Below are 24,390 nucleotides of genomic sequence, written 5' to 3'. Positions count from 1 at the left end.
AAGAGAGGGAAGGAGAGAAAGGAGGGGAAGGTAGGACAGAGAAGGGAAGAAGTAAAATCCACATGACCCATGTGCCTTCATTGGTTTTTCAGTCATTTCAGTTGTGTCTGATTCTTCATGACCCCATTTAGGGTTTTCTTGGGGTCAACCAGACAGAACCTAACCTGTGGGTGGCCAAAGCCGAACCAAGCAGGTCAGGGATGAGAGAGTCAGGAATCAAATAGAAGTTTAGTTTCAAAGTGAGGGAAACAGCTTGCAAGCAAGGACACATGCTGGAGCCCCGCCCCTAGTGTGTGGAGGGAACCCACTTTAGTGAGGTGAGATTTCAAAACTTATACCAGACCTTCACAACTTGGCATTTGGTAGGGGCCAGAATTAAAACAGGCTAAACTTCTTCGAGCTACAGATAGGTTAGCAGCTCAATTTCCAAATAAAGATAGAATTAATAATTAAACTATTTTGCAAATAAACCATTATTTTTAAAAAGGCAAATTTCAATGAATATCAATTAATTACACTTAGTACTTAAGATTTTTACTTATGAAACCACATTCATGTTAAAAAAAATTACATTGCTAAGTGGTACATGTTTTAATTCATTTTTTAGATTTTCTTGCTTGTTTACATTTAGTTAATGGGGTTTATTTACTTCTTGTCAGCAATGTTTATCATCAGCTACTCTTCTCTGTACAGTCATACAGGACAAACATATTCTCAAAAATACTTTTTTTTTTACTGGGACATAATCCAGAAATTGCAATCAGCAAATACTTCTTTATAAAGTCACCTTTAGTAAATGACTTTCCAGCAGCAGCAATTTCTTTGGAAATCTAAAACATAATAGCTACCTCCTTTTCTGAGTTTACTTTTGTGAAAAATTATTGTTTCCCACTGAGATTTTTCAACAATTTGGATTCTTTAATTTGTTTTTCTTTTAAATTTTTTTAAATTTACTTTTAGTTTACAACATTCAGTTCCACAATCCCTTGAGTTCCAAATTTTCTCCCCCTCCTTCTCCTCCCCCTTCCCCCCCCCCATGAGGGCATGCAATCCAATATAGGTTTTAAAAATACCTGCACATTAAACATTAATCAAGTTGTAAAGAAGGATTATAAGCAATGGAATGAACTTAATTTGTTTTTCATTGGTGTCTAATTTGCTTAAGTCAGGATGTTCTGATTTGAAATGGCATCGAAAATTATATTCCTTTGGAACAGCTAAGACTTCTTGGCAAATAAGGCACAGTATTTTGTCTCTTGTGTAAGTAAACAAGAATTTATTTGTCCGCTCCAGATTAAACACTCTGTGTTCTGATTCGATCTTCCATTTCTTTTTATCACCCATTTTACAAAGTCACCCCCAAAACTTTAATTTTAGAACTAAAAAATCTCCATAGCAACTGCTGTCCTATGAAGAAATACTGAACTGAGTGTCTGGCCTTGGAGAGAGCGCCAGACAGAAAGTTGTGTAACTTGGAGGGCACCTCCCCCCCTCCCCTCAAAGTGAGGGAGGGGAAGAAGGGGCAGCATTGTGGCGGCTCATTGCATAGCGGGCATCAGCTGCCGCGGCACATGGCTGCACCCAGTCTCTGTTCAACGTCAGCAATGACTGAAAACACAGTGAAAAGTTAGACCCTTGCTCCTCTCAGACTAGAGACAGACTGAAGATGGTTGGTTGCTGGGGGTCACATAACAAACAGGAGAACGTGTGCAGTGGCAACTCCCCCAAGTTACATGACGGGCACAAAGGCGGGTTAAGTGGAGCACAGACAAAGCCCTCCTTACATATTTACTTTTTCTTTACATCCTCTACATTGTTCACTGGATGCCCAAAAGCCTTTGTGGGCTGTATGCGGCCTGCAGGCTGAATGTTGTGCGGGTCTGACTTAGCCCAATGACTGACTATGCAGTGAGCTGTAGCCCTGTCAATGAGGCAACAATGTGACAGGCTTGATTCAGAGAGGGGCTGTAAGAACAGGGTGAGTGCAAAGGATTGTTATGCCAAGCTCAGGGCACAGCCTGCTTGCTGGGTCTTAGCTCTGGAAAATGGGGTGTCTCCTAATATTTTGACATTGGCAAAGATAATGGAGTGGTTTGCCATTTCCTTCTCTGGCCCTGTGTGGAAACTGAGGCAAACACGGTTAAGTGACTATCCCAGGGTCACACAGCTAGTAAATGTCTGAGGCCACATTTGAACTCAGGTTTTTCTGATTCCAGGCTGGGCACTCTGTCCATGTGCTACCTTGATACCCTGTGCCTCCAGTTACCGCTTGTTAAAAACAACCAAGTGGAATTAAAAAGAGCTCCATATTTGGTGAACATCAGTTACTAGCATCTGTGTGTAGAAAACTTTGTACTATTCAGAATTAGGACAAAAAGGTGGAAGTTACAGGAGATTTCTCTGGCAAATCTCAATTCAATATTGAGAATAACTTTCTAATAATTAGATCTGTCCAAAAATGTCATTGGCATAGTAAGCCACTCATCACAGGAGACTAGCTGCCAGGAATGTGGGTATGTGGGTTGGGTAACTGATCCCTAAATTTCAGCGCTAAGATTCCAAGATAACTGAAGAACACATAGTATCAGAACCAGAAGGGTTCTTAAGAGATTATTTAGTTCAACCTTTTAATTTTACATGTACCCTGTAGTCCCAAGAAAGTCAGCTACCCTTTCTGGGTGTCAGTTTCCTTTTCTGTAAAAGGAAGAGACTTAAGTGAAGTCTAAGAGACAATTCCAGCTCTGGTATCCTATGGTTCTGTGTCTTTGCTGAGCTGTCTTTGTATGGATTGTATTTAATTTGGGGGAGTTTCTATCAAATAACTTTTTAGCTCTTACCTCTATCCAGGCATTCTCAGAATCTGGCTCCTGGCTCTATAGAAATGGTAAAAGAACCCTTAGCACTACCTGCTACCCTCCCATTGCTTCCATGCGAGCACTCAGGCTAACTTTATTTTTAAAATAGGGCAGCCTTTAATTCACCCTACATAGGAGGCAAAACACAAATGATGTAATATTTTGTGGGGAGGGGAGTGACCTAATGGCTTAAAGATGAGAGGCCAAACTGCAAGTAAAGAGACTTTTTTAAAAGTATGCCAAGGAATCCACTGTCACTGATAGCCATTCAGATTCCTGAGGTACAGATCTCTACATTTCAGACCCTCTTACAATACACAGCCAATCAGCAGCATTCTGTGGCAATTTAGGTTAGAAAAGTAAAGCCTTTCACAGGAGAGACAGGGGGTGGAGAAAGAGGAGGCTTAGTCAAGGGGAGAAAAGGGGAGTATTTGGAATTCAAATAGAAACATTTAGTATCAGAATAATAAAACACTCCCTGTTCAAGGGAAGTATAAAAGGAGAAGAGAACAAATACTTTTATAATTGTGAAAGTTGTCCTTTTAGACAAAACAGCAGTCTCTTCTCCAAAGAGAGCAAATAATTTATGTCCTTGCATAGGGGTGGGAGACTTTCTACTATTAGGCCATCAGGGCTGGAGCTATAGATCTGGTAATTATTCACATAGTAGTGATAACTGAAATCAAGGGATTGAGTGTGGAGGAGGAGGAAGAGGAGGACGAGGATGAGGAGGAGTTGGAGAAGCAAGTAGACTTAGGGTTTCACTCTGGCATTCTCCTTCTGTTGGAACTCAGAGTCCTGTCTTGGGGCCCTGTTATAGGAATGTAAATTTTGAAGATCTTCCCTGCCCCTAGGCTTAAGTGCACCTGGAAGCTGTGGTGGGAGGCTTGTTTCTCAGGAGATACTTTGTGATTGGGCAGTGGGTCCAAGAGGGTGGTTACATTCTCTGACCCAGGAGAAGGCTATATAAGCCCTGATGGGAGGCTTTGCTTTGGGGCTCACTTTGAGAAGTGTTGTGTGATTTGACCAGATGAGACTCTGGGCAGGCATTGAGAGCCCCCCTGGCTTTGAAAACCCAGATGCTGATGCTTCCCTCTCTGGTAACTGTGATTAGATATGGCTGTATGTAATGGTCAGACAGTTTGGAAGCCTGTCTGCTTGATATGTTTTTCTGTTTTCTTGTAACTGCTATCTGTATACTCTGAAGTTCGGGGTGCTGACTTTTTCCCCGGAACAAGGTAAATGATATATTTGATTGATTAAAATAAGCTTGTTAACCCATTTTGAGTTGCTTTCCTTTAGAAAAGCAGATCTAAGAACCTGTGTTGGCAGCCACCCTAGGGATGCTGGGGTGCTTGATGCTACAGGGCCTTGGGCTCTGATTGGTCAGTTTTTCCTTATTTAGCCCAATCAGGGCCCACTCTGCACTTCTTGGCTACCTTCTGGTGATGCCATTTTAGCTCTGGCCTCCTCCTCCTATAGAATTTGACTCCTCTGGGGCCCTAAGCTCTGACTGGGGGACTTTTACTTTATTTAACCTGGTTCTCCACTCCCAACTTTTCTCCCATCCCATAGCCATGCCATCTTGCTCTGCCTCCCCCAACTTGTTACTTCTAGCTTCCTTTTATGTGTTGTATTAACCCACACACACAAATTATTTCTTTATTTTTAACATCCTTTTTCAATTTTAAGTTCCAAATTCTCTTCGTTCCTCCCAATCCTTCCCCATGCACTGAGAAAGCAAGTAATTATAAGTGTGAAATCATGCAAAACATATTTCTGTATTAACCATATGGCAGAAATTTTAAAATCAAGTAAGAAAATTATACATCAGTTTACATTCAGAGTTCATCACTTCTCTCTGGTTGTAGATAGCATTTTTCCAACATGAGTCCTTTGGAATTGTCTTGGATCATTGAGTTGATCTGAGCAGTCAAGTCTTTCACAGTTGATCATCATTACAACATTGCTCTTACTGTGAGCAATGATCTTCTGATTCTTCTCACTTGCTTAGCATCAGTTCATATGTTTCCATGTTTTGTTTTTCTGAAACCACCCCCCTCATTATTTCTTAGACCATAATAGTTCTACATCACAGTCATATGCCACACCTTGTTTGGCCATTCCTCAATTAATGAACATCTTCTCAATTTCAAATTCTTTGTCCCTACAAAAAGATTTCCTGCAAATATTTTTATACATATAGGTCCTTTTTCTTTTCCTTTGATTTTTTTAGGGTATAGACCTAGTACTGGTATTGACCTGGATCAAATCTGTTCTCAGATACTCAGCACCACACCCAGAAATAACTGGGTGTGTAACCTTGAGCAAGTTACTTAACCCCGATTGCTTTAAAAAAAAAAAAACATCTCAACATAATCAACTCATACTCATGCCTTCTTTCTATGTAAACTCCTTCTAACTGTCCTAAACATGCTAAAGTTCTTAAAAGTCATATGTATCATCTTCCCATATAGCAATGTAAAAAGTTGAACTCCATTGAGTCCTTTATGGTTGTTCTTTCATGTTTACATTTTTATACTTCTCTTGAGTCTTGTGTTTGAATGTTAAATTTCCTAGTCAGCTCTTGTCTTTTCATCAGGAATGCTTGATAGTTCTCTATTTCAGTAAATATTTATTTCCTCCTTGAAGGATTATACTCAGTTTTTCTGGGTAGATAAATCTTGATTGTAACCCTAGCTCCTTTGCCTTCTGAAGTATCATATTCTAAGACCCTCTCCTTTCATGTAAAAACTGCTAAATCTTATGTGATTCTGACTATGGCTCCATATTTTGAATTGTTTCTTTCTGACTGCATGAAGTATTTTCTCACTGGTGTGGGAGCTCTAAAATTTGGCTATAATATTTCTGGGAGTTTTCACTTTGGCATCTTTACAGGAGATGATTGGTGGATTTCTTCCATTTCTATTTTGTCCTCTGGATCTAAGACATCCAGGTAGTTTTCACTGATAATTTTTAAAAATATGTCTAAGGGGTGGCCAGGTGGCTCAGCGAGTAAGAGCACCGGCTCCAGTGTCGAGATGACCTGGGGATCGAATCCGGGCTCAGACACTTAGCACCCACCCAGAAATAACTGGCCGCGTAACCTTGAGCAAGTTACTTAACCCCGATTGCTTTAAAAATATATATATGTCTAGCCTCTTTTTTTTATCATGACTTTCATTTAGTCCAAAAATGCTTAAATTATCTCTCCTGGATCTACTTTTCAGGTCAGTAACTTTTCTTTTTCTTTTCTTTTCTTTTTCTTTTTGGAGGGCAGAGCAATTCCGGTTAGGTGATGTGCCCAAGGTCACAGGGCTAGTAAGTGTTAAGTGTCTGAGGCCAGATTTGAACTCAGGTCCTCTTGACTCCAGGGCCGGTGCTCTATTCACTGTGCCACCTAGCTGCCCCAAGTAACTTTTCTGATGAGATATTTCATATTTCCTTCTATTTTTTCATTCTTTTGACTTTTTTTTGAAATCTTATAGTCATTAGTTTCCTTTTGCCCAATTCTAATTTTAAGTAATTACTTTCTTCAGTGAGTTTTTCTACCTCTTTTTTCTTTTCTTCAATGAATTTTTGTGCCTCTTTTATTATTAGGCCAATTCTGTTTTTTAAGGTGTTATGTTTATCAATATCTTTTTGTGACTTCTTTTGTTGTTGTTGTTCAGTCATTCAGTTGTATCCAACTCTTCCTGACCCCATGAACCATATTGTCCATGAGGTTTTCTTGGCAAAGATATTGGAGTGGCTTGTACATTTCCTTCTCCAGTGAATTAAGGCAAACAGAGGTTAAGTGACTTAACCAAAGTCACACAGCTAGTAAGGTTAGATTTGAACTCCCATCTTCCTGATGCCAGGCCAGTGCTTCGTCCACTGAGCCACCTATCTATCTCTATCTCTTTTACCAAGCTGTTAGTTCTCTTTTTACAATCTTCTTGCATCAGTCTCATTTCTTTGCTCATTTTTTTCTACAATTGTTATTTCTTTCTTTAACTCTTCCAGGAATTCTTGTTGGGCTTGCATTTTTTTTTTTAGGCTTTACTTGTAGCTATTTTCACATTGTTGTCTTCTTCTGAGTTTATGTCCTGATCTTTGTAGACTTTTATGGTCAGGTTCTTTTTTTTAATTGTTTGCTAATTTTAATAGCCTATTTCTTGATTTTGAACTTTATTTTAAAGTTGGGCTCTGCACACCTGGGGGTTGTAAGGCACCATCCCAAGATTCAGGCTTTTGTGTGCTGCTGTTTTCAGAGCTGGGGATTTGCAAGTTTTTGGTGCTTCCAAGGTGATGTGATCTGGGAAGAAGTGTAGTCACTGCTCTTCTGGTCTGCCCTCTGGTCTTTACCTAGGAAGGGCTCTTACTCCCCTGCAGCAATAAGTGCTAACACTCCTCTGAACCAGAAACTGTGGCCAGGTCCCTTGCTCTTCTCCAGACACAAGCAATAGTGTTCTTCTTGGTTTTAAGTCCCTGACCAGGGTCCCTATTTTCTTATAACTGAGCACAAGTGCTCCTCTCCACCCTGGAATTTTGACCCAGAATTGCTTATAAGCAATAGAATGATCAATCAGTGCCAGGGCCTGTACACTGCACCAGTTAAGGGGTCCTTGTAATCTGCTTCTGACCCCCAACCCCTTACTCTCTAGAAGGCAAGGATTGTCTTGTTTGCTTGTTTTGACATCCCCTGTGGTTAGCACAGTGCCTGGTCAGTAAATGCTTGCCACATACTTTTTCATTCATTCATTTTTCACACATGCCTACTTCCGGTTGTGCCTAGGACAAAGAAGTGAGTACTTTGATTAATTCTGTGATGTCCTGGTGGGGTTCAACTTCCATGCTCAAGACGTCTATATCAATGTTTATTTAAGAACCTAGCTCTGGTCATCTCCTTGCCTTCTTTGCTTCCATCCACACCATGTTTTCGTGTTAAGGCTAGCCTCGGAAGGAAATCTGTTTTCCATTAACCTTGGATCTGTCATAACAAAGCTTTGATTTTAGCTCTACCTTCAAGTCTTCTATACTGCCAAAGATGCCCTAGCAGAATTCTTAACCCTAGCTCAGCAGAGTCCACCTCCCCAAGGTCACAGATGTGACCACTTCCTCTTGCTTCATGTGATACTATCTCTCCATTAGTTTCAGAACCATCTGGGTCAAACTATAACCCAGAAGGGCTTCTCTAAATCCTTCCACTCCATACTACAAGCTCTGTTCTGAGCTACTTATTTCTCGCTGGCATGCTGGGCAGCTAGATTGCACAGTGGATAGAGCACTGAACCTGGAGTCAAGAAGACCTAAGTTCTGATTCTACCACAAGCACCTACTAGTTCTAAGTCACTTAACCTCTGTTTTCTCATCTGTAAAATGAGGATAATAATAGCACCTACCTCATATGGGTTCTTGGAAGGATCACACTGGATTTTATATATATATATTATATATAAATTTGTAAACCTTAAATTGATATGTAAAAAATGAGAGCAAGGAAGCAAATACATCAGGTTTTGTACATATTGAGTTTGAGGTGATGATGGGACACCTAATATTCAATAAAATTGACAATATTTTACACACTCTGGTTGACATATCAGAATTATGCAAGAGTCCCATCCATTTTCCCACTGCTCAGCACTGGTTGTAGCTTGAATCATCTATATAAATCCTCTACAAATGAACTTGATCAGTCAGTCTAGGCCAAGGTCTCTTTCTCTGATGCCAAATCCCTTTAATATTTTTTCTTTTTTAAAAGTTTTGTTTTATTTTTAATTCATGGAATTACACAAGTTATTTCCATAGCACAGTATAATAAAAACATAATTGCACATGAAACTGCAAATCCTTTATGTACAAATTGCTATTCCTTTTAAATATATAACAGTGTTATCATGTAAATTTCTTTTTTCTTTTTCCTTTTTTTCTTCCCTCTGTCTCATGTCACACCCTAGAGATGGCTACCATTATACAGAAGTAGGTAGATGTGTGTGTCTGTGCGTATGTGTAAAATTATTCTATACATCGAGTTATCAGGTCTTTCTCTGGATGCAGATATTGTCTTTTTTCTTATGTCCTTTATTTTTAATTTGTGTATTTATAATAGTCAAAATGACTTAATTGCTCAAAGTCATTCTTACGATATTGCTGTTGTTGTATACAATGTTCTCTTGGTTCTGCTCACTTCTCTCTTTACCATTTCATCCAAGTCTTTCCATGCCTTTCTAAGATCGTTGAGCTTATCATTTCTTATAGCATAGTAGTATTCCATCACAATCATACAGCACAACTTGTTCAGCCATTCCCCAATTGATGGGCATCCCTGCAATTTCCAGTTTTTTGCTACCACAGAGAGCTGCTATAAACATCCCATTCACATTCAAAGTGATAATTATTATTTGTGAATTTCTCTCCATTTTACTTTTACTCACTATTTTTTTTCTTGGCCTTTCTTTTTACCCTATCTCTGTTCCCTTATCTTCTCCCTCACTCCCTATCCCACCCATCCCTCCAAGAGTCCTCACCCCACTTTCTCACCCACCCTCCCAAATCTCAACTACAGACCCCTCTAAAAGTCTCTCCCCCACCCTGTCCCCCAGTTTTCTCACCTCTCTACCTGTTCAGAATACTTCTACACCTGTCCAGATGTATACATTACTTCCTTTTTAACCCAGAAGAAAGTTCCAACATTATGAGCTCCCTCCCTCACCTACTTCCTCTGTATTAGTTCTTCCTTTCATACCTCATTTTTATAATTGTTCCCTTTTACCTTTTTCTACCCAATTTTGTTTTTTAAAATCACTCCATCATACTCAACTCATCCCCAACCTTTCTTTTAAACTACCTTAGTGATAATGACAGTTTAAAGAATACTGATAACATTTTCATATATATACATAATAAGTAAACAGTTTCGCCTTAATAAGTGCCGTCTAATTAGTCTTTAATGTTTTCCTCATATTCTTCTGGACCTTTTATATTGAATTTTCCATCCAGTTCTGGTCTTTTGTGACAAATGCCTGAAAGTCTTTCAGGTTGTCAAATGTCCTTTTCCCCTGCTTTATTCAGGATTATACTGAATGTTGCTGAGTAAGTTATTCTTGTATACTGCCCCAGCCCTTTTGATTTTTGAAATATAATGTTCCAAGACCTATGATCTTTTAGAGTAGAAGCTGCACCTCACTAGGACCAGAATTCCCTTGGCTTTTGTTCCACCTATTGGCCAAGATCCCTATCAGTTTTCTTCCCTATCTTGAGTCATTCAGATTAGTTATTCAAAAATTTAACCAAGAATCATTGCATTTTACTGGATGATGGATTGAGACCTGCAAGGAACCTTAGAGAACATAGTCAGAGGGAACTAAGTGGCACAGTAGATAGAGCACTCAATCTATAGTCAGGAAGACTTCAGTTCAAATCCAACCTCAGATATTTCCTAGTTGACTTGTCCAAGGTCATTTAACTTCTATTTGCCTCAGTTTCCTCATCTCTCAAATAAGGATAATAATAGCACCTACCTTCCAGGATTGGTTTGAGGATAAAATGTGATAATATTTGTAAAAGTTCTCTATAATGCTATTATTATTAAGTCCAGAGATGGGGTAAGATGAAACTGACCCTTCAAAAGATTAAGTGACTTACCTAAGGTAATTAAGTAATGAAGTCAGAATTTGAACTCAGGTTACCTGATACCAAATCCAGCACTCCTCTATGATTAAACAATGTCAGGACAAGCCCCAAAGAGCAAGCTTTCCAGTTCTTTTATCACTAGCTTCTCGAAGCAGCTCTAAGTGACTTGTGAGAGAGTTCATTGTGAAATACTCAGTATGAGCATTGACAACTTAGAAATCTTCAGTGGCTACAGATTGGGACTTTCTTTATTGTTTCTCTGATTATCTAGACTTAAGAAAGGGTTAATGCAGATCTTAAAAGTGTTTATACATTTTCTCTCCCTGGAGAGTCCAGTTGCTAAATGTTTGTCAGCACATCCCTCCAATCATCCGAGGGAATGAGAACAGGAATGGGACTCTCCTTCAGGACCATAATCTTCATGGTAGGTCATCCCCAAAAGACACACTCAGGCAACCATTTAGAGTGCCAAATTTCTTTATTATATACAGTGCATGGCATTCCCAGGTATACTCCACACATGTAAGTAGCTTATAGGTGCATGCAATCTCTTTATCCGACACAGATTCATTCAGTTTCACCTAGTAATAAGGCCCTTCCGTTGCATCTACCCTTCCTCTCCCCACCTTACTTCCATCCCAAGTCCAAGTCCAAGCCTTTCCTCAGCTTCCTAGTCATTGAGTAAACAGTCTCATCTATCTGGTCTCTTTAGGGATTCTTGACCAGGGGCCTGTGACCTTGTTTAAAAAAATTAATAACTATCTTTTGATATAACTGTTTTACTTTGAAATTTTATGTATTTTATTTTATACTTTTCAAAACAGTATGGGAAGGGTTTTACCAAACTGCCAAAAGGGTCCATGACACACACACACACACACACTCACACACACAAGTTTGAGAACCCTTATTTTAGAATGAAATCTTTCCTCTAATTTTGGCTGAACTCTATTTCAGGCAGGCCCCTGACTCTCCTAGGAGGATTCTTCTTCCTAGGAGTCTCCTTACGCCACTTCACCTTTTCTGCTCTGCTCACTTAAAATTTTTCCTTAGTCCACTAATCTGTGATTAATATCATATTCTCTTTCTTCTATTGAATGAAGCATCTCCCTTACCAACCATCCTGTTTTCAGATCCCCAATCTCTCTAAACAACTTCCTTTTCTCTTCATTCCTCTCCTCTACAACCCTAAAATACACTTCCTTGAATGGTGCCTATAGAATAAATTGGGTATCCAAGCCATTAACCTTTTCTGATGTTATCAGTCAATTTATAAAGTGCAACTGGGGGTGGGCTGCCAATAGAACCAGTGTGAGTGTCTCTTTCTTGCCCTGCTTCCTTCTCCCTAACCATAGGCCAATACAAACCCTTTCACCATCTCCAGTCATCTAAGATGCTGTGTGTATATAGAGTCTTCTCCTTTCCTACCACTCTGTCCTATTCAACCCCTTAGCTCCTTACCCATCTTGGTGCAAGCCTCAACTCTCCTCTTAGTAAGCCTATAATTTTTTCCATTCTTTATCTTAGTTAACCTTCCTGCCTATAGGGCAGAGAACCTGCTAGCTAGATACTGAAGTAGTATTTTTTACTGTTAAGCATCAATGTGCTAATTCATAATTTGTTACCTTTTTTCTTCACTGCTTGATTTAACTTCAAAAAGGTCTTAAATAAGTCTGTGCTTATAATCTTAGAAAATAGTGCCTTGTTGGGGCGGCCAGGTAGCACAGCGAGTAAGAGCACTGGCTCCAGTGTTGGAATGACCTGGAGATCGAATCCCGGGCTCAGACACTTAGCATCCACCCAGAAATACCTGGCCGTGTAACCTTGAGCAAGTTACTTAACCCCAATTGCTTTAAAAAAAAAAGAAAGAAAGAAAGAAAGAAAATAGTGCCTTGTATAAAAAAGCACAATTTAGTCAGAGCAGTGGGGAATAGCATTCTGTCCTATTCAAATGGTGACATATGGATGTACTGCTTATATACTGTGTCCCCCATCAATAATCTGTAAGTTTCTTGGGGGGGCAAGGATTATTTTTCATTTTGTCTCCATATTCCCAACACTTAATACAATGTCTTGTATTGTACTTAAATATTTACTGGATTGTATTAAGTAAAATTAGGTTTCCCAAAGTTATACATCATTATGAAAAAGAGATTTATGTCCACAGCCATAGATTGGCCCTATAAATGATAAACTCCTGTGTTTTCTTCATTTCTTCTAATGGTGATATCCAGTGATGTTATTCATGCCAGATTTAAAATCAATCACAGCTACTCAAATGCCAGCTAGTCCTGTACCTCCATTTTGTTACATGTAGCCATCATCATTCTCTTTCTCTCTCTCTCTCTCTCTCTCTCTCTCTCTCTCTCTCTCTCTCTCTCTCTCTTTCTCTCTCTCTCACCAAAGGTGCTGAAATCTGTAGATTATAAGCTCCCCTGAGTGCTGGGACAATTTTGTTTTTGACTTTGAATCCCCAGCACAATTTCTATAAATGTTCATAGTTATACACCGAACTGGGTCATGTGTTTGTTCTACCTATGTGACCCTTGCTTCATCCCTAGGTCTATAGAGGCCCTTCTCCAAATCACTGCAACTCTGAAGTCCCCCATGTCATCCTTTCTGGATCTGAGCAGTCCCTTGCACCTGTGGCACTCAGCTTGGGAACTCTTCTATGTGGTGCCTGAATGAATGGTGGTTAACCCAGCCAGGCCTATACCCATTGGGTAATTTGTCTATTTTCTCCTCTCCTAATGCCTATAATCTCTTTGATTTCCTGATTGCCTAATGAGCCACTTTCTCTTCCAATAGCTATCCTTTAGACATATTTCTTAAGCAGAAAAGAAATTAAATTAATCAGCTATGGGGTGGAGGTGGGGACAATGTAATAAACCTAAAAAGCTACAGCATAGAGTGATTAGGCTTTGTAAGTTGACTGAAGTTTCTAAGAACCCAGTGTTCCACAGAGACACAAGAAACTGACAGTCAAAATCACAACACATTCTCCCTTCCAGAAGACTGGAGGAAAATAGAGCAATTACACCAGAGTTAGCACTTTCTGAAGGATTTCTTCCTCATGGTCTAGGCTTGAAGGTGGAGACCAAGCTCTTCCTGGCTTGCTTGGGTTGCTCACACATGCTGGCCAGAAGAACGGGGTCTGTCCTATGTTCCACAATATTGAAGGGGCAGGACTTCAAGTGTTCTGACATGGAGGTGACTTCATTAAACTGCCAGCTGTTAATTCTGGAGAAAAGGCTGCTGAACTGCCAGATCTGTTGGGAAGGAATAAATTCAATTCATTTCAACAAGCATGTATTAAGCACCTACTGAATACCAGGTACTATGCTAAATAGTGGACATACAAAGACAAAAATGAAAACAATCCCTTCCCTCAAGGAACATACATTTCTTGGGGGTGGGTGGTGGGGTGGTAGCAGGGAGAATTGAAAATATGCTGGTAAATGTTTAACAACTGGATCTTAAGGAGGGGATATTTACTCCCAGATACATCTTAAAGTTTAATCCACATTATTAACATTTTCTCCATCACTGTGTTAAGTCTAGACCACAGGTTCTCAAAGGGGTCAATACGGGGGAGTGCTGGAATGATAGGTGGGCAGTAGTAGCCTCAGGTGCAATTGGGAGGTGCTAAATAAAACTAAGGGGGTGGTAGAAGCATAAGGAAAGAAGATAAGAGAATTTTGAAAAACCATACATGTTTCATATGTTGTGTAACAATTAAAGTTGTAGTGATTACATTATTTTCCAAATAAACATACAAACTGCAAGTTATAACCTATCAGTGGTCAAGTCCCCTGACAGGTCTTCACAAGCAAGTGTTGGGAGGTCATCATATTGCTCATTATGGGGAAGTCCAGCATGCATCAGCAGGAATATGTGTGTGTAATGACTTGTTTAAAATATGATAATATACTATCACAAGACACAATATTCCATCATCAAAATTTCAATGTAGGAAAAATCCCACAAATTTATAACAAATTATTAAATTTAAGATGTGTCACTTCAAAAACCCATATTTTTTGAAATGACACAAATTTTTTGAAAAGCCATTAAAGGGTTAAGGAGAGTAGATTTCTGGGGGACAGAGCACTGAATAGTTTTTTTTTAAGTGGGTGGTAGGCCAAATAAGTTTGGGAATATCTGGTCTAGACAATTCTCAAAGCAATAGATGAAGCCTTTGCCAATTTCTGAGGTGTGAATGCTTATGCTGAAAATTTTAACAATTGATTCCTGAGACATTTTGAACTGGTTCCAGTATACCCCTGGGGGAGGACACAACAACAAGATGATGATGATGGTGGGTGGTGGTGGTGGGACCTAACTTGGGGTTTGGGTATAGGGTACTTTCAGGGTAAGGAAACTCCCTTTACCAATGCAGGTCAACACCTCTGCAACCTAAAGTCTTAGAGGGTTGCCTCAAGCACTGAGAAATTAAATAGATTGCCCAGGTCACACAGCCAGTACATGTCAGAGGCTGGTCTATGAACCCAGGTCTTCCTTGCCTGGAAGACACCACTCTAGTCACTACACCACATTGTATATTGTATTCCCAGTGCCTATCATGGTGCCTGACACATAGGGGTGCTTACTAAATGCTTTTGATTCGTTGATTAAAGTAAATAATAGTGGACAAGTAGAATATTCTCCCATATAATTGACAAATTAGATCATTAGACCAGATAGTATTTTCCTCATATACCACAAAGTGGTGGAACTCATAATTAAATGCAAGATCACTGAACAAAGAGTAACCTTTGAAAGAAAGATTCTATGTGGGGAGATCATACTCAATATACAAAATTTCTTTGAAGGGTTAAATAGGTATATGAACAAGAGTGAACCAGATAACCTAATTTACTTGGACCTTTAAAAGGTCTTTACAACATATATATATATATATATATATATATATATATATATATATATATATATATATATATATATATCAAAGATCATGTTAGCCATAGATCAGTAGGCACCAGCTAGGTTTTGGTTGCAATGTTTTCAAGAGATTACATAATCATGGAGTTGGAAGGACTAATATGATAGATACTTCAAAGGAAAAGATGGTGGGATTTGAAGATGGATTATACAGAAGAATGGAGAAGAGTAAAAAATGACACCAGAGTGTCTAGGCTCAAAGACTAGAAGACTATTGACAGAAGAGGGGTAGTTAGGAAGGGGAGTTAGTTTAGTTTTATAGGAAAGATGAGTTCTGTTTTGTACATATTGAGTTTGGGGTACTCTTTGGACACACACACACACACACACACACATATATATGTATATGGAAATGTCCTATAAACAGTTGAAAAGATGGGACAGAAAATCATGTGGGAGGATCATAGGGCCATAGATTCAGAACAGGAAATGATTTAGGGATATCTAGCCAAACGTCATCATTTTACAGGTGAGGAAAGTGAGGCCCAGAGAGGTGAATTGCCCAAGGTCACATAGGTAGGAAGTGGTGAAGCTTAAATTCAAATTCCAGAAATATGTCTCCAAAATGACCCTTCTCTGCACGAGCAGTGCTCCTCCAGGATTTCAGAGACAGCTGATTAGAGGTGATAGTGAATTGCTGAACCTTAAAAAAAGTTATAGCAGAGTGAATGAAGTGGCAGAGCTGTGATTCTATGATCTTAGAGAAGTTACAAAAGCCCTAAACTAAACAGCTATTGCTTCTTTCTTTCTTCTTTTCAAGCCCTTTATAGCCTGGCCTCTTCCTATCTTTCCAGTCCTTTGTAATAAGTGGTAATGTATCACAATGTCTAGAGCATTAGATCTGGAGTGTTGGAGACCTAGATTCAAAGCTCACCTCAGATACTTCTTAGTTTTATGACCCTGGATAAATGACAACTTGCTGAATGATGGATACTGTGCCCTCCAAGGTCAGCTCTCTTCCTCTGGTAGAGACCTTTACTAGGATGCCAGTGCCCAGGAATACTTGCCTTTCTGTGAGCTCTCCAGCCAGTGCCCCCATGGGAATAGGTCTTTTTCTTCCATTCCAAGAGGACCATCCCCCTCTCTTGTAAGAGCGTGGCGCAGATACTCCTCATGAGAATGGACACCTGGGACAGCTGAGCCAAGCTGACGCTGTCTAAGAACCCTGCGATATACTGCAGTATCTCTAGAGGCAGGCTGGTCAGTGTCCTCTGGCTCTTCCCTCTGGGCCCCAGCTCTGGAGCAACCTCAGGCTTGATGGCAAATGTCCTGAGCTTCTGACTGTAGATCACTTTGGCTTTTTGCCCTGGAGGGCGGAAATGACTCTGAACAAAGGTGCAGCCCAAGTAGGCCAGTGGACAGCGATGCTGGAACCAGCCATTGAGGCACGACTGGATATCAGAGTGGATGTTCTTGAAGTGCAACGGGAACTCATCCCTCCTAAAGAACTTGTTGCAAGTAAAAGTAAAAGCTGAGCTACTCTTGTTATGTCTCCTGGTCACACACTCACTGTGCAGTTCCACGTGGAGGCCTGGGGGGCCTTCAGAAGTGAGGTCTGCCAAGACTGCACTTGAGGAAAACTGCTCTGGCTCAAAGCTGTAGGTCTGGGTTGCAAAGTCCATGAAGAGGCCATCAATGCTTCTGGATTCAGAGATGACGTGGCCCTTCAGCTCCCTTTCCATGGCACACAGAAGGGTAGTTCTGATTAGATCTGATTTGGGCAGCTCTCCTACATCAATCCCCAGATCTGAGGTATCTGTGGCCTTGTGTTCACTTGGCCTATTAGCCGCCATTGCATCACCAAGCCGGGCTCTCTTTCCACAGTAGCTGACTGGGACTTTGAAGGTATAAACAGTCTTGACTTCCTGAGCTTCAAGGTTGCCGTAAACAAAGTCCCTTTCTTTGGGTGTGCAAGCAGGAATCTGGCCAAAGTGGATCAGCATTCTCCCATTATGCACCAGGTACATATTATAGTCCTTTACATCAACTGTTGCCTTCAGTCTTTCCAGTACTCCATCTTGCCAAGGTGCGAGTCCTGTTGTTTCCATATTTCTATATGGGTCCTCCTTTTGGCCTGCCTGGCCTTCTTTCTCTGCCCTAGCTCCCTTCTCTGAAGCATTGCTCTGACTGGAAGTCTGTCCGTTCTCTGTGCCCTGATTACTCTTGCCCCCAGGGTTTGCTGAGGAATTTGTTAACTTTGATGCTGCATGTTCTTTGCTGAAAATGTTTTCCCATTTCCCAAAACTGGCCAGATCCATCCCTTCTTTGTCTTTTGCTAAAGCTTCTCGTTCTTCCTGGCTCAGTTCCACCATCTGACCATGAGCTGACATTCCATTTACTGGTGGAGAACAATAGTCCACCCCGCCAACTGCTCCTTGTTCCTCCAAAATGGCATCACTGTCCATTTCCTGTTCTTCCTCAGTGAACTCTCTGGATTCAGGGAAAAACTCCACCATCTTCAGGGAGCCAAAAAGGACCTTTTGATCCTGGATGGCCAGAGCTGTGTCCAAACATTCCTCACTATGGGGCTCTTTCATGATATTCTCATGAAGAATCGTTTCTGAATCTATGTTCGGCCAACGGTTCCACTCCATGGAACAGCAGACCACACTGGCTGGGCAGACCTGGAGATGCTTTGCTAGTTTATGTCGGGCCATAGAGAGAGGACAGCCATAAGCAGAGTTGAGGCAAGGAACCTGCTCTAGGGGACAAAGTAACTCATGTTCTTCCTCCTTGCACATGTGGAAAGCTGCTCCACAAAGCCGGCGACAATTGATCACCAGGCACGAGATACTTGGCTCTATTGGAACCTGACATTGTCGATGGAAACATTTCTCACAATGCCGGTGCTGTCCGGCTGGAGGTCTCTGGACCCTGCCCTGTGTGTCAAGGACAAAAGGAACAAAGGGAAGAATAAATAAATGTTACAAGGAGACCCTTCCTAGTATTGGCTTCTCTCCTGTCTTCACTTATTTCCTCAGAGAGCTTGCTTATCCTCACAATTGTGACTGCAGTCTTAGGTATATGGATATTTCCCCAAATAGCAAATTTGTATTCCTATCCTGACAGCTTGGTCCCATGTGCAGCAGGGGTGAGGACAGGTGCCCTCAGTGGATTTTATGGGTCCACCTGCCCCCCATTTGACAGGAGGCAAATTTATCAAAGCAGGAATTTTTCATCTTTTTTATGTTATGGACCCCTTTAGTAATCTAGTGAAACCTGCAGATTACTTCACACAAAGCAATGTTTTTAAATGCATAGAATAAAATACATATGATTACAAAGGAAACCAATGGTATTGAAATAGTCATCAAAATATTTTTAAAGCAAGTAGCTGGGCAGGATCCCTTGCCTTAAAACTTCCTTTGAGCACTCCTGTTACATGTCTCTGGTTGTTTCCAGAATATCTCCAGCAGAATGTCTTGCCATCATGTGTCAGAAATTGACTTTGTCGGTTTCCTTCCACACCAAGTGAGCCACCTTTCCACTTCCCTATCATGGACAATGGTACCACTTTTTGACCATGATAGAGTCATAAGATGGAAATGTCAAAATTCAAGTTAGAAGGACCCAGGGGTCCTTATCTATGAATTTGCTTTTAAAATATTTTGAAAACAGTATTTTATTATACAGTTATCCCTTCTACATGGTGGGGGTTAGGGGTGTGGTACCCCCCACAATCTAGTAAGTCTGCATAAAATTTTTGGACCTTCCTTCTTAGTAAAGAAGAAGTTTGAATAATTGTGGTACTAGAAGATGAAATATGTTGATATTAGACAATACCATACATATAGTATGCATTTATGAATTTCTAAATTTTTTCTACTGGCCTTCATGTGTCGTCTGTAGCTTCTGTAAAACTCCCAGAAAATTCCCATTTAATTTCTTATGCTGACCGGCGATATATCAGAACTGTGATGGGGAAAGTCACAATGTAGAAGGGATAACTGTAGTTGATTTCCTTTTTCCTGAATATTTTATTTTGTACATTTAAAAAACTTGATTCTGAGAAAGGATCCAAAGGCTTCACTATTCTGTCAAAGTGGTCTATGTTGTTCCCAAGGGTAAGAATTTAAGATGTAATCCAACCCCCTTATATAATTTAATAAAAACTTTTTTCCTTTTTTAAAAAATTATGGATTTAATCATCAATGCTATGGCTCTCTTGTTTTATAGATGAGAAAAGTGAGACACAGGGTGGTTAAGTGGCTTGTCAAGAATACACAGGTAATATGTATCACAGGTGGGCTTTGAAGCCAGGTCCCCAAAGCCTAGACCCAATAGTCTTCCCATTGCTCCTTGTATTTCCACTTCCTTTCTCAGCCATACCCTCCCCCCCCAACCAATCACTAAACTCTCCTAATTCAGGCTCCTTTGTCTGTTCAATCTACCCTTTCCTCTATGCTTTCTAAGACTTCCACCTAGCCCAGGTTCTCATCACTGTATCTCTGGGCTTTTAAAATCAAATCCTATTTGGTCTCTTAAACTAGTCTCTCCTTTTTTCAGCTTATTTTTTACTCATTTGTCAGGAGAGTTGTGGGGAGCCAAAGAGGCCTGAGTCAGGACTCTTTGGCTCCCCACAGAGAGTATTCCTCAAATATGGTCTTTATCATCTCCTTCTTAAGAATATACAATGTTGGGGCGGCCAGGTAGCACAGCAAGTAAGAGCACCGGCTCCAGTGTTGAGAAGACCTGGAGATCGAATCCCGGGCTCAGACACTTAGCACCCACCCAGAAACACCTGGCCGTGTAACCTTGAGCAAGTTACTTAACCCCAATTGCTTGGGGGTGACCAGGTGGCTCAGCGGGATGACCTGGATCAAATCCAGGCTCAGATACTCAGCACCACACTCAGAAATAACTGACCGTGTAACCTTGAGCAAGTTACTTAACCCCGATTGCTTTAAAAAAAAAAAAAAAGAATATACAATGTTTCCTAGTTCTTTATTCAATTACAGCATAAATGCCTTCTGGGCATAATCACTTTGTCAACTGCATTTCTTATTCATTCAGGAAATCCCTGTACTACTTTGATTTAAAAACCATTTTGTCCTGTTTGTTCAAATGTTTTTAAAATGTTCAGAAGAAAAAAATTGCAAATTCCATTTAAGTTTTAAGAGAAGATTTGACCAGGGCCTAAGAAAGGTTGTAAAATTCAACTTCAGGGGATAGGACACAAAATATTTTGGTATGTGGACTAGACATTATTGAAGAGGAAAGGAGAAGAGGAAGAATATAATAATTTGGTGGCTAAAAATAGTTAAAGGGTGGCACATGGGGACTTAGTATTGCTAAACTGAATTGAATTTGGATTTGGATTGAATTAGCCTAGGTTGTTTGCCCTTGGAGGATATAGAGAGAGACCTTTGGGTGCTCCCAACTATAACCATGCTAAGGCTGTGCTATGGTGACTTTATACTCTAGGTACCAGGTGACTCTGGTTTTCAATGACTGGCCAAAAACCATCCTTTCACTCCACCCCCCACCCCCACCCCCACAGCCATCCAGGCCTCACTTGTTCATTGTTTGGGTTGTGATGGTTCAGAGTATAAATACCGTGTTTCCCCGATAATAAGACCTATCCCGAAAATAAGCCCTCCCCTTACTGTATAAGATTCCTCTAAAATAAGCCCTCCCCCGAAAATAAGCCCTATTGAGATTGCTACTGTAGTGAAGGTGATCCCCTGCGCTACACGCTACATTACGGTACCCTCTGTATGTACCATTCCTCCCCCCCCCCCCCGGGTGAAACGCACGCCGCGCTCCCGAGCTGCATCCAATCAGAGCTGCCGCAGTGAGCGCGTCATCCTGTTCTTCCCCAGTGATTTGCTTATTGTATAAAGGTACATTTTTTTCTTCACATTTACCTCTTTATTAAAATTGCTGTCAATGTTCATTAAAATAAGCCCTCCCCTGAAAATAAGCCCTCTGGTGTTTTTCTGTCCAAAAAAAAATATGACAATGTCTTATTATTGGGGAAACACGGTAGCAATTGCTTCTGTTCTGAGCAGAAACTTTGAGGGTCTTCCCTTTCTTTTTTCTTTTTTAAGCAATTGGGGTTAAGTAACTTGCTCAAGGTTACAGGGCCAGTTATTTTGTGTGGGTACCAAGTATCTGAGGCCAGAACCGATCCCAGGTCTCCCAATGCCGGGGCAGGCGCTCTGGGTCTTCCTTTTCTTGCTTGCTTCTTTTGTGAAGGCAAAGTATACCATCTTTTACCTCAATTCTTACCTAGCCTTTAACTACTAATGGGTGTTGCCTCAGACAAACTGAGACCGGGAAAGACCAGGGCTTAAAGAGGCCAAGGTCTCCCACTGCATCCTGGGTCATCACCAGTCATCCTGACCCCGAATCTTGCCACTGGGCTCCAATGACTGGAGGAGAGAGTGAGACTGATTGATGACTTTGTACAGACCTGCCTCACTTATATCTGAGTCACTTACAAGTCATGGCATCACCATCCTGATGTTATCAGTCCTCTTCCAGAACTAAGGATGGACAACCACAGGTGACTGAGATTAGGCTTTGATAACAAGGCCTTAGCTTACTCCTGCTCCCCACTCTAGTTAATTCAGTTAATTTAGTTAATTAGTTAATGACACATATTACTTGTGTATTCTCACTTAAATTAAATTTAACAATTTAGTAACAGCTTATTCCTGTTTTAGCTAATTCAGGTGGCAACCCAGATAAATTACTTTATAAATATAAGCAGTTAAATAGATTTGGTTTCATGCCAAAGCCCAGCAATAAGTTTACTGGCATTGCTTTATACTAATGTGTCTATGCACTCATTCCTGGGAGTGTCAAGCCTATTTTGAACAGAGGGAAAGAACAGATTATCAGGACTGGAGTTTCAAATACATTCCTAGTAATAATAGTTGGTATTTAAATGCTACTTCAAGGTCATTTCATTTGAACCTCACAATTAATAAGTGTTTGAGGCTGAAGGTTGTAATGGTGCATATAGTATCATCTCCATATTACAAAGGGGGAAACTGAGGCTTAGAAAGGTCAGGTGGCTTGCCCACATGGTGGCAGAGCTGGAACTCAAACCTGGGCTTTCTGGGCCCAAACTCAGACTCTTTTTCCACAGTACTCTGCAGCTTCCTTATTCCTAGCTGGTAGAATTGAAGCAAATAAATAATTAAAAGGAATTTGATGACTGAATTTTGGGGGGTGATTAAGGGTAGGGAGTGTTGTGAAGGTAATTGGGGAAACAAGTAAATAAAAGGAATCAGATGCCTGAAATTTGGGGGTGGGGAAGTATTGTGAAGGTAGATAGGGCACAAGAAAATAAGTAATTAAAAGAAATTTGATTCTTGAATTTTTTGAGTGGAGAGGGGTTGTGCAGGTAGATGGGGAAACAAGCAGAGATGTTCTTTATGACTAATCTCCAAGAGTCTAGAGTAGGTCAGGAGCAGGTAGGAGAGGCCCTAGGTAGCTCCTGATGGGCAATGCCTGGAGCATAAATTTAAGCTTTTCCTTTTATTTATTTTTTGTTTTGTTTTATGACTTTATTTTTTTCTTTTTTCTTTTTGGAGGGCGACTGGGGTTAAGTGACTTGCCCAAGGTCACATAGCTTGTAAGTGTTAATTGTTTGAGGCTGGATTTGAACTAAGGATCTTCTGACATCAGGGCCAGTGCTCTATTCACACAGCCACCTAGCTGCCCCAATTTAAGCTTTTCCTGAAAGCAAAAGTGGGAAAACTAGAGTTAGAATTTGATAAGAACTGAATTATAGGAGACAAAGAAACGTATGCATTTACACTTGAATTTCTTTGCATATTGCTTTATGTTATATCTTAGGCTATAAAACAAAGACAGTCATTAAAGGTACTCCTGGTATGACCTTGGGTAAGGCATTCACGCTCCATAGGCCTCAGTTTACTCATGTGAAAAATGAGGAAGATGGACCTCTGAAGGGTCCTTACTGTTCTAGATTTATGATCCCAAGATCCTATGATTTGTGGATAATCTATGCTATTTTTTATTAAGAAGTATTATAGAGAAATGATAATTGGCTATATTGTGTTCTTTCTGCCTCTCTTAATTATGTGTGCCTGAGGAGAGCCTATGAAGTGGGTCTACATACCCATAAATGCTCATGTCGCATGGCAGCAGCTAGCCGATTCCTACATTTGTTTCCTTGTTAAGAGAATTATAATGAAAATTATGGAGATGAAGAGAATGATAAAAATTAATGTAACATATATCTAAAATGAAAAATGTCACTAATTGATCTGGTTGATAACGTAGGCTACATCAATCAATCAACAATCATTTCTTAAACTCCCACTATATGCCAGTCACTATGGATACAAATATAATAAATAATATAATCTCTACTACTATGGTTTTGGGATCCATGAATGGTCTATTTATTTTATATTTGGTAATATGATGTGAGGGACAGTAGATGGTGAAGCAGATAGAGTGCCAGACCTAGAGTCAGGAAGACCTGAGTTCAAAACCAGCCTCAGATAACTTGTCTGCTGTGTGACCCTAGGCAAGTCACTTAACCCTGTTTACTTCAGTTCCTCATTTGTAAAATGAACTGGAGAAGGAAATGGCAAATCACTTCAGTGTCTTTGACAAGAAAATCCCAAATGGGGTCAACAACATGTTGGACATCACTGAAATGACTGAAGAACAACAACAAAATTTAGTGTCATCATTTTTTCAGGCAAGTAGAATGATAGAGAGGGAACTGGAAATTGAGTCAGTGTATCTGGATTCAAATCTTGTATCTGCTACTAAGTACCTTGGTCAAGTCACTTAACCTCCTTGAGTCTCACTTTCTTTAGATGGGAGTGGTACAGTGAAAGAAACCAGAAGACCAGGGTCCAAATCCATTGCCTGATGTTGACTACTTGTGTAACCTCAGACAAGTTACAACCTTCTGGGGCCATAGTTTATTTTTCTATAAATTTAAGGGTTTAGACTACAAAAGGTC

General features: G+C 40.3%; 2 protein-coding genes across 2 annotated transcripts in view; one reads left to right on the top strand and one right to left on the bottom strand.

Moving 5' to 3' along the window:
• The window catches only part of HCLS1 (hematopoietic cell-specific Lyn substrate 1), a 63,594-nt gene extending 50,434 nt beyond the window's left edge, over positions 1–13,160 (top strand). Inside the window, exon 9 of the mRNA XM_069079641.1 lies at positions 13,034–13,160. Coding sequence (XP_068935742.1) covers positions 13,034–13,160 — 127 coding nt within the window. The remainder of the gene's footprint in view (positions 1–13,033) is intronic.
• A 383-nt stretch (positions 13,161–13,543) lies between these two features.
• The window catches only part of FBXO40 (F-box protein 40), a 41,482-nt gene continuing 30,635 nt past the window's right edge, over positions 13,544–24,390 (bottom strand). Inside the window, exons 3-4 of the mRNA XM_069079640.1 lie at positions 16,355–18,313; positions 13,544–13,741 (exon numbers count right to left, since the gene is read on the bottom strand). Coding sequence (XP_068935741.1) covers positions 13,544–13,741; positions 16,355–18,313 — 2,157 coding nt within the window. The remainder of the gene's footprint in view (positions 13,742–16,354; positions 18,314–24,390) is intronic.

Source organism: Petaurus breviceps, unplaced genomic scaffold (genome assembly GCF_028583685.1).
Source record: "Petaurus breviceps papuanus isolate PSGF00001 unplaced genomic scaffold, PetGlider_PUasm1.0 91067, whole genome shotgun sequence".
NCBI classification, from domain to species: domain Eukaryota; kingdom Metazoa; phylum Chordata; class Mammalia; order Diprotodontia; family Petauridae; genus Petaurus; species Petaurus breviceps.
This window is presented reverse-complemented; position numbering and strand designations above follow the sequence as displayed.